The sequence below is a fragment of the Geotrypetes seraphini genome, chromosome 2 (genome assembly GCF_902459505.1).
Source record: "Geotrypetes seraphini chromosome 2, aGeoSer1.1, whole genome shotgun sequence".
NCBI lineage: Eukaryota > Metazoa > Chordata > Amphibia > Gymnophiona > Dermophiidae > Geotrypetes > Geotrypetes seraphini.
Window position 1 is genome coordinate 68,834,906 of NC_047085.1, and position 18,580 is coordinate 68,853,485.

Below are 18,580 nucleotides of genomic sequence, written 5' to 3' on the forward strand. Positions count from 1 at the left end.
GGATGAGAATGAGGTCTTGGGAAGAAGACAGGTAGAACTATGGACTGGTTGAGATGAAATTCAGAGATGATTTTCAGAAGGAATTTCAGATATGTTCAGAGCAACACTTTCATGGTATAATCTTGTATAGGGTGATTCCAAAACAAGAGCCTGAAGTTCGTTGAGTCTGCGTGCAGACATAAGGGCTATGAGGAAGACCACTTTCCATATAAGATGTTTGAGAGAAGAAGTGTAGAGGCTCAAAAGAAGAATTCATCAATATAGAGAGAACTACATTGAAATCCAAGGCAATGACAATAGGCTTGAGCAGAGGCTTGGTAAGGTAAAGGCCCTCTATGAACCTGGAAACCAAGGGATGCACACATAATGGTTTATTTTCTAATGGTGAATGAAAGGTCCTTATAGAACTGAGATTAGAAAGTACTGAAGTAGTTTTGAGTCCAGAATTGGAAAGGTGAAGAAGATAATCCAGAACTGATGGTAAAGGAGAAGTGATTTTATTTATTTTGATTTATTAACCGCATTTCTGAAGAGATTCACCCAAAGCGGAGTGCAGTAAGAACAATTCAACATAAAACTTACAATTTTGTTAACAAGATTAGATCTAGCAAGTGGAGATCACACCAGACAAAGAAGCGAGTCCATTTATAATGATAGCACTGCTGTGTGGAAGGTTTTTTGGAAGCTTCAATAATAGTGGATACTAGTGCAGATAGGGTGAAAGCCTCTTCTTGCTGTGAGAAAGATACCAAGCTATGTGTGCTAATGAGCGAATATTGTGATGGAGAGAGCCTCCATTCTGTGTGAGTAGTGTTGACAACAACTTTAGTGGGATGGTGTCTGAACACTGATCTGTAGGAGGAGAGGGAACCATGGCTGATGTGGACAATTAGGTGCAATGCGAATCATGATGCCTTGGTCTTTGCAAAGTCTAAGTAGAGCTTTCCAAATGAGAGGTACTGGAAGGAATGCATAGAGGGATTGCAGATAATTGGGAATGTAGTCAAGAGTAGAAGAGAAGTTTGTTGTTGCAGGGGGAAACAAAAAGATCAATTTCTGGGGTTCCCCAATCTGAGAAGATATGCTACAAGGCAGATAGGTGGAGAGACAACTCTTGATGTTGAAGGAGTCTGCTAAGACATTCTGTTTCTCTGGGAGATAGACTGACCTGAGGAAGACACTGTATACAATTGCCCAGTTCCTTATCTCTTGACAGAGAGGGCGAGGACCCGTGCCTCCTTGTTTGTTCACGTAGAACAAGGTGACTTGGTTGTTGGTTCGAATGAAGACTATTTGATTCAAAGTTCAGATGACTGATATGGAGAGTTTCCTTTTCAGTGTTATAGACCCCCTGAGTGCTGAGGCTGTCAAGATGGGCTCCCCACTCTAGCATGGAAACATCTGTTGTAAGGAACTTCTGGTGGGGAAGAGGCTGAAAGAGAAAGCATCTGGAGAGATTGGTCGGAAGCATCCACCACTGAAGAACGTGACAAAGCGAGGTCACCTGTATCCATGCAGATAAGGATCCAGTGACTTGAGACCACTGGGATGAGAGTCAATTGTGGAACTCTGAGATGTAGACATGCAAATGGAATGACATGTATTGTGGAGGCCATGTAATCCAGAAGATGGCATTTGACAAGCAGAGATGCATGACAGAGTGGAGACTTCTGACACAGGTGGATTAGATTGTCAACACTCTGCTGAGGTAGAAAAGCTCGATCCTGAATAATGTCCAGAAGAGCTCCTATGAGCTGTAAGGTCTGTGTGAGTTGGAGATGTGACTTCTGGTAGTTCAATGCAAACCGCAGTAGATCTAATAGATGAACTGTGGAGTTGATGGCATGCTGAGCTTGCTGCGATGATGAGGTCTTCATTAGCTAATCATTTAGATAAGAAATATGTGAAACCCCTATGAGCGAAGAGTTGCAGCTACTACTATCACACATCTCGCAAACTCTGAAGGTGCTGACACTATGCCAAAGGGTAATACCCTGCACTGGAAATGGCAAGAACCCACTCGAAAGCGGAGACATTTCCTGTGGACAACTAAGATTAGAACGTGGGTATATGCTTCTTTGAGGTCTAAAGAGCAGAGCCAATCATTCTTCTCCAATAAGAGTGAGAGTTCTCAGAGAAACCATGCAAAATTTTTCCTTCATTATGTATTTGTTGAGATGGATGTTTAGAACTGGGAAGAGACCCGTTATCTTTTCTAGTATCAGGAAATAGTTGGAGAAAAACCCTGAGCTCCTCTCCAGCAGAGGAACTTGTTTTATTGTATTGAGTTGAAGAAGGGCTGAGAGCTCTTAGCGAAGGAAGGTCTTCTGAAGGGAGTTGAAAATAAACTTTCTTGGAGGGTAGGTCAGAGGCCTTCATAATAACCACAGGGCATAACCGTGGGACACCACCCGGAGAACCCATTGGACTGATGTTATGAGGATCCAATGATGGTAGAAGTGGTGAAGTCCGCCTCCTATGGAAAGATTTAGAGGAAGAGAAAGAGAGACACTGGCAATGCTCTCTAGAAGGGAGTCAAAAGGAATGTTATTTCCTGGTTTGCTGTTGAGACTGAGGTTTGTGTTGTCTCTGCTGTCTAGGATGTCTTTGAGTTGATGGACGAGATAATGCAGATAGTTGATTATATTGATGCTTGGAAAAGTAGTAAGAACAGCATCTAAAGGTATTTATCCAGATATCTTAACCCAACCCTCCCCCTCCTCCTAGATAAATTCTCCCCCAAAACCTCCACTTAAATAATCTCTTCCTCCCCAAAACACCAACCAAGTATTCAGATCTCTGAAATTAACGTAATCTTATTTGTACTCTAACTGTAATTTATTTGTTTTATCACACAGTAACGTACAGTCAATTTAATATCCAATTTGCAAGTTCTTCCGGAATTAATCCAGCTACCTCTCCTCCCTTGTAACAAAAAAAAAAAACAAAAAACAAAACTGTTGTAACTTCACTGGAAATGTCCAGTTAGCTCTTTTATAATCCGCCTTGAACTGCAAAGTATAGGCGGAATAGAAGTCCCTAATGTAATGTAATGTAATGTATTGGAGTATCATCATGAAGATTGAGATTGTGAAGCTTGAACCTTAGACAAGGTTGTCAAGCAATCATTGTGTATTTTTTTTATTTTTTCTATAACCTCTTCAATATGATTACCAAAAAGATCATCCCCTATACATGGGATATTGGAAAGGTGATCTTGGACACTAATGTTTAATTCTGAGATCTGTTGAAGTCTGGGAGGTGACATCAAAGAGATCAAATGTGGATCTGACCTAGTATTTTCTGATCTCCAACAAATTGTTGGTGAGATGTTGAAAAGGTCTGAACTGGTCTGACGGAAGATATTACTCAAAGTTTGGCAACTGTTTAATCAAGGACTTTAAATAAAAGGTCATGTAAAAATTGTAACTGTGTATTCTGTTAGATAGCATTTTTGCCAAATTTGCCTAAGGTTCTGTACTCTCTGTCTGGTGGAGTACTGATATATGTATGAGAGCTGTTTGCTCATTTTAGGGCCAACTCAACTATTAGAGATTGATGTTGTAGTTGAGGCCTGTCAAATCCAGGCAAGCCTGGATTCTTTATAAAGTGTTATGTGTTAGAAAGTTTGAACACATAACACCTTGGTTGAGGAAACTCTACTGGTTACCTGTACACTTACATATTATTTTCAAGACATTAGTACTAGTCTTTAAAGTCATTTACCATGGGAATCCTTGGTATTTATTGCAAACTATGGCAATCTTTCGACTACTTAGAACTCTGCGGTCTGAGGGTGCGATACAATTGTCATTGATGGACTTCTCAAAAGTGCATTATGAGAATATGAGAGCCTCTGCTATTTCCATCATAAGAGTAACTCTGTGGAACAAATTAACTGGACCACAAAGAGCTCTGTCTGATATACAGAAGTTTAAGAAAATGCTCAAGACTACACTTTATAGAAGCATTCCAATGAATGATGTTTCTGACTAATTTTGGTTTTTGGATTTATTATGGAGAGCTGTGAACTAACTGCTTGTATTGATTGATTTGTAAGTCTCATTTGTTCTATTTTATGTATGTTTTTATTTGTTAAGCCACCTAGGAATAGGCGGTTGAGAAATCTTTTAAATAAATAAAGTGTCTAATTTATGTGGAGCTACTGGGACAGATAGTGGGGTTTCCCAGTTCTTAAAAAGAGCTTCTTTCATAAGTTTGTGTAATGGCACTTTGATGGAATCTTTAGGACACTGTTTATAGTCTAAGGCTTCCATGAGCTCTGCTCAGGGCTCCTCTTCAGACTCCATCTGTCCAATAGAGTTAGTAAAGCATAGACTTTCAGCTTGGGACCTGAAAGCTCGAATGGTATCCCATATGACTCATCAGCAGAAAACTCTGGATATTCATTGGAAGAGCGTGTTGACAAATCTGAGTCAGAGTCCTCAATGTCAGCTCTTCTGGTTGTGGAGTGTCAAGGGGAGTGTCGAGAGTGTGATGAAGACATCGTGGAGAAGTTTGTGTGCTCCGCTCTCAAGATGACAACGCATGTATTGAAGGGCTTTTTGATGTGGAAGCTCGACATCAAGGTGTTTGAAATCAGTGCCTTGAAAGACTGCATGGCTGATGCTTGGACTGGGCTGAGCTCGGGAGTAACAATACAGATGTTTGCACAGGCTGTGACTGCAGTAACCCAGCTAGTTTCTGCTGCAGCAGAGCTCGAAGCTGCTCTTTCAGCAAATGGCACTGGTATTGATATTGACAAGGGTACATTAGGTGCTTGTTGAATTGGATGTCGAAGTCCCTGAGGAGACACCAACTTTAAAGATGGTGACCGGGATGGACATAAGAATAGCCATACTGGGTCAGACCAATGGTCCATCTATCTCAGTATCCTGCTTCTACAGTGGCCAATTCAGGTTACAAATAACTGGCTAACCCCCAAATAATAGCAACATTCTATGCTACTGATCCCAGGGTAAGATTGTTTTGGGTTGAGTTTAATTATCAAAACCTCAGGAAGATGGCCTAGTGACATGAAAGATGACTGAAGGGTGCGGAAGGCTTTGGTTGGTTCAAGAATAACAAGTGTTAAGGTGCAATCCCCACTCATTTCCACTTCATTCCGCATTTATAAGTTTATGTGGGTGTGCGCCAATTTTTGTATTAACTACTTAACACAGTTTAGTAAAAGGGACCCTAATGATGGAGGGTCTGAAATCAACCATATATAGGGTTACCAGACATCCAGATTTCCCCAGTCATGTCCTTCTTTTCAAGGACATATCCAGGGGTCCGGACAATTTTTCAAAACTCGGCACTTTGTCCAGGTTTTGAAAAGCTTCCAGCTAGCAGTGACGTCAGGACGGCATCTGCGCGACATCATCGCGTCACACCAGCACATGAGCAGATGCCCTCCTGAGAAGCAAAACAGGATGAGGGGGGTGGGGGCTGGGGGCAGAACGGGGTCAGGCTGGGTGGAACTGGGTAGGTCTGGGGGCAGGGCCATGGGTCTGGAATTTCATTCTAGAAAATCTGGTAAACCTAACCATATAGTTCCCCTTTTCTCCACTCAAAGGTCACATAAAAGAGAATGAGAGTATGACTTTGAAATTTTTATTGCAACATCGCATCAAATACACATTTTGTGCAATAGGCAGTATTTAAATTGCACATCTGCAACTGATTTCACTCCATCTGCCAAAAGATGCATTTATGCTTTAACAGTTAAAGCATAAATGCATCTTTTGGCAGATGGAGTAAAGTTTAACTGTTACATTTTGAGGAGAATTTGAATTACACATTTTGAAATTACTTCAAAGAAAATCTTAATTTAACCACTCTGACTCTGATAGCCAGGTGGAAAAAAAATTTGAGATGCTAATGAAAGTGAACCACTCCAACAAAAGATGGTGATCATTCATAGTTAAAATCAATTTACTTTTAAAAAGTAATTTCAAACATCAATTATATAGACTAACCTGGGGATTTGAGCACTTTATCTCAAGTGACTCAAGGTCAACATGGAGACAGACAACAAATGAGTGTTTTGATTCAGGTCCCATTGCAGGTATATTGTGTGTGGTGACAGCCAGGGTAGAGGTGCAGCCCATGGATTCCACTAAACTAAGTGTCATCTGTTGTCCAAAAAGCATATATATACTGAAATGATGCAAGCTGATTGTCCAAGGAAAAGCATCACCTGGTGATAAGTAGAAAAGAATAAAAACAGGCCAATAATTAAAATGCACACTACTTACCAAAGTTATCCATTTATCAGCATATATATCAATTAGTGGTACACATTTATTATTAAATGCACCTTTAAAATTATCATCTCTAACTGTAGCTTTTAATTTAGTAAGGAGTGTCCTAGTGGTTAGAGCAGCTGCCTCAGCACCCTGTTGTGAGTTCAATTACCACTGCAGCTACTTGTGACTCTGGGCAAGTCACTTAACATGTCATTGACCCAGGTACTCGTCTAAAATATGTGAACTGCTTTGAATGTAACTACACACATCTTCTCTCCACTGTGGCCCATCCTCTCTGGCAAACTTCCTGTTTTCTCTGGGGCGGGCCGCAGTGGAGAGAAAAGGCAGGGACCAGCGGCATGCAGGGAAGCTCTGTGGATTGCTGCTGCCACCCAGAACTGATAGATGCCTGGGGGGGGGGGAATGGGAAAAATGCCGATTGGGGGAGACGGGTGAAGGCGGTAGATGCTGGGGAGGGGAGCGGTAGAGAGAGATGACCAGAAGGCAGGCTAGCCAGCAGCAACATACCGCTACTTCAAGAGTGCTGCCTGAGTTTGCCTCATTATAGGGCTGCCCCTGCCTTTACTTTTGCTGGCAGGGATGTTGAAGCCCCACCAGCCAAATAAATAAAACGCTGTACCCCAACTTCTCATCCTGTTTCCTTACTGCAGAAATCTGTGGTATGCATTCAGCCCCTGATGCTGGGACATGTTGTGCAGGCACGTGCTGATATCTGCATTAAGGAAGTAGCAGCACAATATTTATTTGACTGGCAGGGGCTTGGCATCCCCGCCAGCAAAAGTATGTTTGGTGCCTCAGGTGAGGGAGGAAAGAGGAGGAGGGAGAAATGCCTTGCTCCCCCAGTCCACCCCTAGGTGCCCCCAAAATTGGAGGGCTGGCTATGTCTCTGACATTAAAAAAAATATTGTAGAAATGGCAAATGTAGGGACCTTTTATGGGAACATGTCACTTTTCCACATAGTCCCCATGCAAGATGATGCATTTGTTGTATCGTTCAACTAGCTTCTGTATTCCTGCAGTGAAGATTTTTGGTTGCTCCCATAGCCAGGTGAACACCACTTCATCTATTTCATCATCAGAGGTGAATCTGCGACCTCACAGTGTCTCCTTCAGTAGACTGAAGATGTGATAATAGCTAGGCACCAGAGCAGGGCTGTAAGGAGGATGTGGAAGACATTCAAACCCAAGCTATTGCACTGTGTCTTCTGTTGCTGCTGTATGAGGATGTGAATTATCATGGTGCAGCAAAACAGTTTTGGACAACATTCCTCTTTTGCTGCAAATTGCAGGTTTAATTTCATTTTGCAGCAATGCACAGTAATTTTCACTGTTTGCTCGTTCTATGTCCATACTGAGTCAATATCTGACAGTGAATTTCCACAGGTTTCAATCCCTCTGCCCAAAGAAAGCAAACAACTGAATGCTGTTCTTTGATGGTGCAATCTTGCAATGGAGCATCCAATGTTTCTGATCTCGTGGCTGTCATGTGACTAAAAGCTGAGTGCTGTACTGTGCATGGATGAACTATCCAACAGGCAATATACGAGTACATATGTTGCATTTTACTAGCTCCGTTCTGGTTATCACGCAATTTAATTGTTGATTTGCCCTCGTATAAGTCGAAGCTAGATTCTATATTGCTTCCGTTCTTCTTCCCCTCCAGCATCTCCCCTGCCTTTCTCAAACCCGCCTTATCTTCCATTAGCCCACAGCTTCACAGAATCAACAGGGTGAGAACAGAGTTAAAGCCAGAAGAAAACATCTAAACCATCAGATTTCAGTATATGAGGATTATATATTTATTCTTCGCTGATAAGTTCCTCACTCTAAACTTTGGCAAGTTCACGAAAATAAAATATATTTTCACAAATCATTCACCCTTCCTATCTGAGAATGTTTTATTCAACAGCACATGCACACAGCACACGCACACACATTTGGTTTTCATGTTTTATTCAAGAGTCAGTATTTCTCAGAACATGCACACACTCTTGTTTTTCTTTCCCCCCCCCCCAAAAAAAAAAAACAAAACCAAAAACCCAACAACAATACAATTTCATTCACCAACTTTTCCATACCATCTCAGCTAAAATTCCCCTTTGAACCTACTGCTCGAGACATTAGCCAATCAAATAGCTTTTAGTGGTCTCTTCTTTTGCATACTTCCATGTAGGAAAGCTCTCCTCTTAATATGCATACTAAGCAAAAATCTTTCAACTAGAAAGAACATTTACAGATTTTAAACAATCACAAAGATTTATTTTTATCACTCCCCAATCTCACTTGCAAACCTCCTCCAAACTTCTCTTTAATAAGAACACTGTACAAGCTCATCTTGACTTATGAGTTCTTCCAGCACCAAGGACATATAGCACTAGCTGTATCTTCTCAAGCAACTTCAGCACAGAGTCTGTTACCGTATTTTCGCGGATATAACGCGCACCCGTGTAAAACGCGCACACGGGTATAGCGCGCAGAAATCACGATGATATGTACAAAAACTTTGGTATACCGCGCTCACGGGTATACCGCGCATGCTGCCCGACGCTCCTTTCGCCCGCCCTGACTTTCTGTGCGCTGTCCCGACTCTCCGTTTACCCCCCCTGACTTCCGTGCACTGTCCCCCCTTGAAGGTCTGTCCCCATCCTGAAAGCCTGATGCCCCCCCCCGACGTCCGATACATCCCTCCCCCCGAAGGACCGCCGACTCCCCAACAATATCGGGCCAGGAGGGAGCCCAAATCCTCCTGGCCACGGCGACCCCCTAACCCCACCCCGCACTACATTACGGGCAGGAGGGATCCCAGGCCCTCCTGCCCTCGACGCAAACCCCCCTCCCCCCAACGACCGCCCCCCCCAAGAACCTCCGACCGCCCCCCCAGCCGACCCGCGACCCCCCTGGCGACCCCCACGACCCCCCAACCCGTACCTTTGGTAGTTGGGCCAGAAGGGAGCCCAAACCCTCCTGGCCACGGTGACCCCCTAACCCCACCCCGCACTACATTACGGGCAGGAGGGATCCCAGGCCCTCCTGCCCTCGACGCAAACCCCCCCCCCCCCCACCGACCGCCCCCCCCAAGAACCTCCGACCGCCCCCCCAGCCAACCCGCGACCCCCCTGGCGACCCCCACGACCCCCCCACCCCCCTTCCCCGTACCTTTGATAGTTGGCCGGACAGACGGGAGCCAAACCCGCCTGTCCGGCAGGCAGCCAACGAAGGAATGAGGCCGGATTGGCCCATCCATCCTAAAGCTCCGCCTACTGGTGGGGCCTAAGGCGCGTGGGCCAATCAGAATAGGCCCTGGAGCCTTAGGTCCCACCTGGGGGCGCGGCCTGTGGCACATGGTCGGGTTGGGCCCATGTGCCTCAGGCCGCGCCCCCAGGTGGGACCTAAGGCTCCAGGGCCTATTCTGATTGGCCCACGCGCCTTAGGCCCCACCAGTAGGCGGAGCTTTAGGACGGATGGGCCAATCCGGCCTCATTCCTTCGTTGGCTGCCTGCCGGACAGGCGGGTTTGGCTCCCGTCTGTCCGGCCAACTACCAAAGGTACGGGGAAGGGGGGTGGGGGGGTCGTGGGGGTCGCCAGGGGGATCGCGGGTCGGCTGGGGGGCGGTCGGAGGTTCTTGGGGGGGGCGGTCGTTGGGGGGGAGGGGGGTTTGCGTCGAGGGCAGGAGGGCCTGGGATCCCTCCTGCCCGTAATGTAGTGCGGGGTGGGGTTAGGGGGTCGCCGTGGCCAGGAGGGTTTGGGCTCCCTTCTGGCCCGATATTGTCGGGAAGTCGGCGGTCCTTCGGGGTGGGGGTGCGAGTGGTCCTGCCGGGGGGGGGGGGATGTATCGGACGTCGGGGAGTCGGCCGGGCAAGAGGGCTTGGGCTCCCTCTTGCTCCGATCGTGGATGCGGGTGCGGGTGGGAGCGCGTGCGAGCGGGTCGTTCGGGGTGGGGGTGCGAGCGGTCCTGCTGGGGGGGTGAATCGGGCGTCGGGCGGGGTGGGAACTATGTTTTAAAACTTTTGTATACCGCGCTCAGGCATATAACGCGCGAGGGGTATGCGCGGTACGTAAAAACACGTATAACGCGCGCGTTATATCCGCGAAAATACGGTAATCCTACTTCCAAGCTGCTAACAATAAAAAGTGTTATGGCACTGATGAGAATGACCCATAGATAAGATGACCCTGGATTACTGATGGGATTTTGAAGTCAAAATTTCTTTACTTGTACAGATATTTGCATATATGGATTGGAGAGGGGCATGGACAGGGCTCTACTTATGCTTGTGCCCTTACTACATTTACACAATCATAGTTATGCCAGGTCTATAAGTTGTTGTAGCCATATACGGGAAATAGGGTACTAAAAGAACTCAAAAATGAAATTGCTGACCTGTTGTTAGTGATTTGTAACCTGTTGCTAAAATCGTATGTAGTACCTGAAAATTGGAGGGTGGCCAATGTTACGCCGATTTTTAAACAGGGCTCCAGGGGAGATCCAGGAAATTACAGACCGGTAAGCCTCACTTCAGTGCCGGGCAAAAGGGTAGAAACAATTATAAAAAATAAAATTGTAAAACATGTAGACAAACATGATTTACTGAGACGGAGTCAGCATGGGTTCAGCCGAGGGAGATCTTGTCTCACAAATTTGCTTGACTTCTTTGAAGATGTGAATAAACATGTGGATAAAGGTGAGCCAGTTGATATAGTGTAGCTAGATTTTCAGAAAGCTTTTGATAAAGTTCTTCACGAGAGGCTCCTGAGAAAATTAAAGTGTCATGGGATACAGTTGCTCAAAGGATTTCATTGTGCCATCGTCCAGCACCAGATGAAATAAAAATTTCAACCCCCTTGCCTCCCACTGCACAAACCGTGAACCCTTTGTGCCAGGCAGGAAATTGTTATTCCAGCGAATAAGCAGGAAAGGAGGCTCACGGTCACTAATGCTATGGAATTTACATACCCATTTCCAAACCCTACGTAAGGGGAGGCCAAACACTCACATTCTCATATCAGAAGGAGGGGTGGAGGGGACAGATTGCAAGTAAGCACTAAAATGCTCCCCCAAAAAACACATAAGTTCCAAAGGCGTGTTAGAGAAATCAGAAGTGCTCCTGAAATAATCATTGATATGCTGCATACCGCAACCCACGGTGAGATAGCGGAGATTCAACAGTCCCAGACCCCCCTTAAAGACAGTCAGACAAACGGAAAGATAGACAGAGATAGAGCCATGTTGAATATTTGCCTTTTCAGGTCTATGTCAACCAGTGACTAAATGTGGGGTCCATTGACCGATTTTATTAATTCTGATTGAATGATTTTTTTCCCTTATTTCCGGGTTGTTTTGCACATCCAGGGAGGGAGAAGAATATTGATTTGGATTTGTTTATTAATTACATGTAAGTACTATTGAATGATTCTTCAAGCCGTTCTTTAGATATATTAAAGGGAAACAGCCGGCTAGGGAAGAGGTGGGACCACTGGACGACGGAGACCTGAAGGGAGCGGTGAAGGAAGAGAAAGAGGTCGCAGAAAGACTTAACATGTTCTTTTCATCGGTATTTACAAGCGAAGACACAACCAACATACCGGAACCTGAACAAATCTTTAAGGGAAATCAAGCACAAAAGTTAACATCCATGGAAGTGAGCCTTGATGAGGTGCGCAGGCAGATAGAAAAACTAAAAACTGACAAATCGCCGGGTCCGGATGGAATCCATCCAAGGGTTCTGAAGGAGCTAAAGGAGGAAATAGCAGAACTACTGCAGCAAATTTGCAACCTATCTCTGAAAACAGGTGTGATTCCGGAGGATTGGAAGATAGCCAACGTAACGCCCATCTTTAAAAAGGGATCAAGAGGGGACCCGGGAAACTACAGACCGGTGAGTCTGACCTCGGTTCCGGGGAAAATGGCGGAAGCACTGATAAAAGAAAACATCGATGAACATTTTGAAAGAAACAAACTTCTGAAAACCAGCCAACATGGTTTCTGCAGGGGAAGATCGTGCCTGACTAACTTACTGCACTTCTTCGAAGGAATTAACAAACAAATGGACAGAGGAGACCCCATAGACATCATATACCTAGATTTCCAGAAAGCCTTTGACAAGGTGCCTCATGAACGTCTACTCCGGAAACTGAAGAACCATGGGGTGGACGGAGACGTGCATAGATGGATCAGAAACTGGTTAGAAGGTAGGAAACAGAGGGTAGGGGTGAAGGGCCACTACTCAGACTGGAGAAAGGTCACGAGTGGTGTTCCGCAGGGCTCGGTGCTCGGGCCACTGCTTTTTAACATATTCATAAATGATCTAGAAACAGGGACGAAGTGTGAGATAATAAAATTTGCGGACGACACCAAACTATTCAGTAGAGCTCGGACAAAGGAGGACTGCGAAGAATTGCAAAGAGACTTGGACAAACTAGGGGAATGGGCAGAGAGATGGCAGATGAAATTCAATGTTGGGAAGTGTAAAGTATTGCATGTGGGAAGCAAAAACTCGAGGTATAATTATGCGATGGGAGGGAAGTTTTTGAATGAGAGTGCCCAAGAAAGGGACTTGGGGGTGATGGTAGACATGACAATGAAGCCGACAGCACAGTGCGCAGCTGCCGCTAAGAGAGCAAATAGAATGCTAGGTATAATCAAGAAAGGTATTACAACCAGAACGAAAGAAGTTATCCTGCCGCTGTATCGGGCAATGGTGCGCCCACATCTTGAGTACTGCATCCAGTATTGGTCACCGTACCTTAAGAAGGATATGGCATTGCTCGAGAGAGTTCAGAGGAGAGCAACACGACTGATTAAGGGGATGGAAAGCCTTTCATATGCTGAGAGATTGGAAAAACTGGGACTCTTTTCCCTAGAAAAGAGAAGATTAAGAGGGGATATGATAGAGACTTACAAGATCATGAAGGGCATAGAGAGAGTAGAGAGGGACAGATTCTTCAAACTTTCAGAGAATAAAAAAACAAGAGGGCATTCGGAAAAGTTGAAAGGAGGCAAATTCAAAACTAATGCTAGGAAATTCTTCTTTACACAACGGGTGGTGGACACCTGGAATACAATTCCAGAGGAAGTTATAGGGCAGAGTACAGTACTGGGGTTTAAGAAAGGTTTGGACAAATTCCTGCTGGAAAAGGGGATAGAGGGGTATAGATAGAAATTTACTGCACAGGTCCTGAACCTGTTGGGCCGCCGCGTGAGCGGACTGCTGGGCGCGATGGACCTCGGGTCTGACCCAGCGGAGGCATTTCTTATGTTCTTATGATTCTATTGAATACATTGGAATTAGGGTGGGAGGGGGTAAAAATGGTTTCTTATATATTTATCAATTGATGTAAGTGCTGTTTTTACAAATTACAGTATTTGTTTGTATTTCTTTATGCACTGTTTTTAGTCTGAAAAATTAATAAAGATATTTAAGCAAACAAACAAAAAAAAACAACCCAGTGACTTTATTTTGAGAAATAGTACAAATTTCCTAAGAAATGTCTTAGTAGGTACATTGTGCTAACAAGTAATCAAAAAATATTACTTTATTTTTAGAATTGGTCAAACTCAGATTTTAAAAAAAGATAATTTAGCTATTTTTAGACTAAAAATCCTTACTTATAGTAAGAGAGCAGTAATGTTTCTATCTTATAAAACCAAAATACATTTATTTCTTGGCAATACATATAAATTAGGGATCATCTCAATTTTTGGTTATTCCCAGCCTAATGAAATGTTCCAAGCCAATTCCAAAATGAATCAGATTATAAATATTTTGGAAATATTTCAGCTAGTTAAAAGTTTTTACCAACACATTTTCTTCTTCAATCTTGAAGTCAGCCAAGAAATACAAAAACTAATTGCAGGGCATTAAAAAAATGTGTGTATTATAAACTAAATAGTCTCTAATGACCTCTGTCTTAATTAAGACAGATTGCTTTGCTTTTCTCTCCAACCAGTAAAGTAAATCAATATAGACTATTGTTTAGTGGCTTTAAAAAGAACATCCAAAAATAATACTTCCTTCTCCAATATGTGAGCTTTATCTTACCTTCAAATATAAAAGCAGAGTTCTACTTCAAAACACTATTTATAAATCCTGACTTCAAATCCTGACTTCTTAGAATAATGCCTACACAAAATGGTATGGAAATTAAGAACATAAGAATTGCCGCTGCTGGGTCAGATCAGTGGTTCATTGTGCCCAGCAGTCCACTCACGCGGAAGTCCCTAGGTCAAAGACCAGTGCTCTAAATGAGCCCAGCCTCACCTGCATACTTTCCAGTTGAGCAGGAACTTGTCCAACTTTGTCTTGAATCCCTGGAGGGTGTTTTACCCTACGACAGACTCCAGGAGAGAATTCCAGTTTTCTACCACTCTCTGGGTGAAGAAGAACTTCCTTTTATTCGCACGGAATCTATCCCCTTTCAATTTAGAGAGTGCCTTCTCGTTCTCCCTACCTTGGAGACGGTGAACAACCTGTCTTTATCTACTAAGTCTATTCCCTTCAGTATCTTGAATGTTTTGATCATGTCCCCTCTCAATCTCCTCTTTTCGAGGGAGAAGAGGCCCAGTTTCTCTAATCTCTTGCTGTACAGCAACTCCTCCAGCCCCTTAACCATTTTAGTCGCTCTTCTCTGGACCCTTTCGAGTAGTACCGTGTCCTTCTTCATGTACGGTGACCAGTGCTGAACGCTGTACTCCAGGTGAGGGCGCACCATGGCTCGATATAGCGGCATGATAACCTTCTCTGATCTGTTCATGATCCCCTTTTTTATCATTCCTAGCATTCTGTTCGCCCTTTTCACTGCCACCGCACACTGCGCGGATGGCTTCATCAACTTGTTGATCAGAACTCCCAAGTCTCTTTCCTGAGAGGTCTCTCCAAGTACCGCCACGGACATCTTGTATCCGTGCATGAGATTTTTGTTACCGACATGCATCACTTTATACTTATCCACATTGAACCTCATCTGCCATATGGGGTATATTTTAAGGTTCTACATTCAAGTAAATGTGTTTATACATGTACAAATGCTTTTTTGAGAAGTGCCTCCTTGAGTAAACAGTCCATGTATTTTTTTAAGGTGCAAGCCAAAGGCACGCATTTTAGGGTGCTTCTTTGTACAACAAAGGCAATCCCCATTGAATATCATCTATAGACAAAGCAAAGAGAAATCCAACGAGTCTGCAGTGATCGTGGAGCAACGAAAACCAAAGAAAGACTGCAGAAGTGATGTACAAAGTGCAAAGTCTTTAATTAAAATCAATAAAACATGGTTATCTAAAGAATGGTTCACTTTAGGTTTTGAAAATTGGACCAGACACGGTCCATGTTTCGAAAAACACTTCTTCCTCAGTGGTCCGAGGTGTTTTGTATCTCAATTTCAATTAACCAATTTGGAGTACAATAGGGCTGAAACAGCTTCAAAGATGATGGGCTGAAAATGGAGTCATGTGGTGATTCGTCACAGTATAATACTGAAAAGTGATACTCGTGTGCACTTCTGCACAAGGCATGTAACTAGGAAAAAAAAAAAAAGCAACATGGCCTATGAATCAGCTTTTTTTCTCAGTTTTTAAATATTTTATGCTTTGAACAATATCTACATATATTATGCCCATTTACAAGGCAAAAGTATAAACTAAGTATGTATACCCTAGAGGAAAGGAGAGACAGGGGAGATATAATTCAGACGTTCAAATACTTGAAGAGTATTAACGTAGAACAAAATCTTTTCCAGTGAAAGGAAAATGGTAAAACCAGAGGACATAATTTGAGGTTGAGGGGTGATAGATTCAGGGGCAATGTTAGGAAATTCTACTTTACAGAGAGAGTAGTGGATGCCTGGAATGCGCTCCCGAGAGAGGTGGTGGAGAGTAAAACTGTGACTGAGTTCAAAGAAGCGTGGGATGAACACAGAAGATTTAGAATCAGAAAATAATATTAAATATTGAACTAGGCCAGTACTGGGCAGACTTGCACGGTCTGTGTCTGTGTATGGCCGTTTGGAGGAGGATGGGCAGGGGAGGGCTTCAATGGCTGGGAGGGTGTAAATGGGCTGGAGTAAGTCTTAACAGAGATTTCGGCAGTTGGAACCCAAGCACAGTACCGGGTAAAGCTTTGGATTCTTGCCCAGAAATAGCAAGAAGAAAAAATTTAAAAAAAAAAAAAAAAAAATTTAAACTGAATCAGGTTGGGCAGACTGGATGGACCATTCGGGTCTTTATCTGCCGTCATCTACTATGTTACTATGTAAGTAAATGTGAAACTGTGGGTACAGATGTTCTGGAGATAATTTATTAAACACTGACATATAAAAACATGAAAGTTCAATTAAAAAAGTACAGTGATAAAAAGTACAATGATAAAAATCCAACCGGACCTTACACGGTCCGTGTTTCGGCGAACACACCTTCCTCAGGGGTCCAATGGTTTGTGATGATAAAAAATACAGTGATAAAAATCCAACCGCAACAATTGTTTTTATATATCAGTGTTTAATAAATTATCTCCAGAACATCTGTATCCACAGTTTTTTGTTTTCATCGGTGGATTGTTTTCACTGTGGATTATTGGGTCTCCCCATTTTTCTATGTTGTACTAAGTAAATGTGAAACATACTTTTTGCTTTTATTTCTAGGATAAGCAGCATATCCGTTTTACTCTTTGGGAACTCGCCAGTAACTTGTGACCTGGATTGACAACTGTTGGAAACAGGATACTTGGCTTGATGGACCTTCAGTCTGTCCCAGAATAGCAATGCTTATGTCCTTATGTTATGCTTAACAGCAATTTTTTTTAAAAAAATAATAAAATATGAATGTACATGAAAGATGCTTGATTAGAGAGTAGCTGGAGTGAAGCTTGATGATTGATGCTACTGCTCACGCTGTAACTTTTAAATTTGTGTTAAATCAGCATTTTTGTATGTTAGTTTGGTTACAAAATTAAAAAAAAATGAAGAAACTGCAAGCAAATACTTTCACAAAGAACACTGCAGATAGTTTGCCTATAAGGGCTAAAATTTAGGAATTGGGCACTGTGCTTGTTTATGTATACTTTTTTTTTAAAAGCAGAACTAAAGCCGACAAATAAAAGTAAAATTTCAGGTACAAGAAAAATAAAAATGAAATTCTGCCTAGAATGAGTAAAGTAGAAATCCTCAGCTATTCAGAGCTATTTAGACATTCAAATACTGAAAGGTATTACTCTGCAAATAAACCTTTTCCAGAAATAGGAAGGTGGTAGAATTAGAGGAAATGAATTGAGGTTGCAGGGGGATAAAATCAGGAATAATGTCAGGGAGTGCTTTTTCACAAAGAGGGTGGTAGATACCTGGAATGCCCTTCCATAGAAAGTGAGGGAGATGAAAACTCCTATTGTCCTGTTTGTCTTTGTAAGCTCTACTGAGCAAGGAATGTCTCTTCCATGTTTAATGTGAATGTCTAGCATTGCTATATTAATGATGAATAGTAGTAGTAATAATTAAAAAATGCATGGGATAAACAGAAAAGAATCCTGTATGGAATGCATGAAAAACAAACTTAGGGTTCCTTTTATAAAGGCGTGCTAGCGGTTTTAGCATCCGCTAAAATGTCGCGCATGCTAGCTGCTACCGGCTCCTCTTGAGCAGGTGGTAGTTTTTCAGATAGCGTGCGCTAATCTGGTGCATGTGCAAAAAACGCTAGCACACCTTTGTAAAAGGAGCCCTTAGTGGTGATTAGATAAGAACACAGTAATTGAGAAGAGCAGTCGCTTTATTTGGATTGCTAAAAGCAATTACTTTTTTTGTGCATTGGGAAGCCATATTAGAGCATCAATTGCTCTACTAGTTTACATGGCATTTCAATATTAATGACCTTATTTGCATGGTCGGATCGGGGAATGAGTGATCGTGCAGAAAACCATGTGGTGACCCGTTTTCTGCATTGGGTCAGCAAATGTGATCATCGCTAAAGCTGTTAAAAGAGGTTTAGCAATGATCACTGGCTTTAGTATATCTGGGCCCGAATTGTACGTAAAGTACACATTTACAGTTTGGGGGTGATTTTTAACACCAGAGTGGTAAGAACTACTTTTTCTTCAAGCTTTCCTTCCTGGCATTGGCTCAAATGAGAAGTTGGCCCAGAGTTAAGTATGGCTTAAAACAGGGATAAGAGCCAAAAGGGAAATTTTCTGAGATAGATGCTTATTGCCATTTTGAAAAAAGAAGACAAATATATTTTAAAGGACCATGCGATGGGCATATATGTATATTTTTTTTCTAAAAATTGCCACCTACATATGTAAAGCAATTTACACATGTAAATCAGCTTT

At 43.0% G+C, this 18,580-nt stretch overlaps 1 protein-coding gene across 8 annotated transcripts in view; it reads right to left on the reverse strand.

Moving 5' to 3' along the window:
• VPS13B (vacuolar protein sorting 13 homolog B) overlaps nt 1-18,580 on the reverse strand; it is a 1,237,203-nt gene that overhangs the window by 674,854 nt on the left and 543,769 nt on the right. For all 8 annotated transcript variants that reach the window (XM_033933145.1, XM_033933154.1, XM_033933146.1 and 5 more), the window contains one exon: nt 5,982-6,202. In XM_033933145.1, coding sequence (XP_033789036.1) covers nt 5,982-6,202 — 221 coding nt within the window. The remainder of the gene's footprint in view (nt 1-5,981; nt 6,203-18,580) is intronic.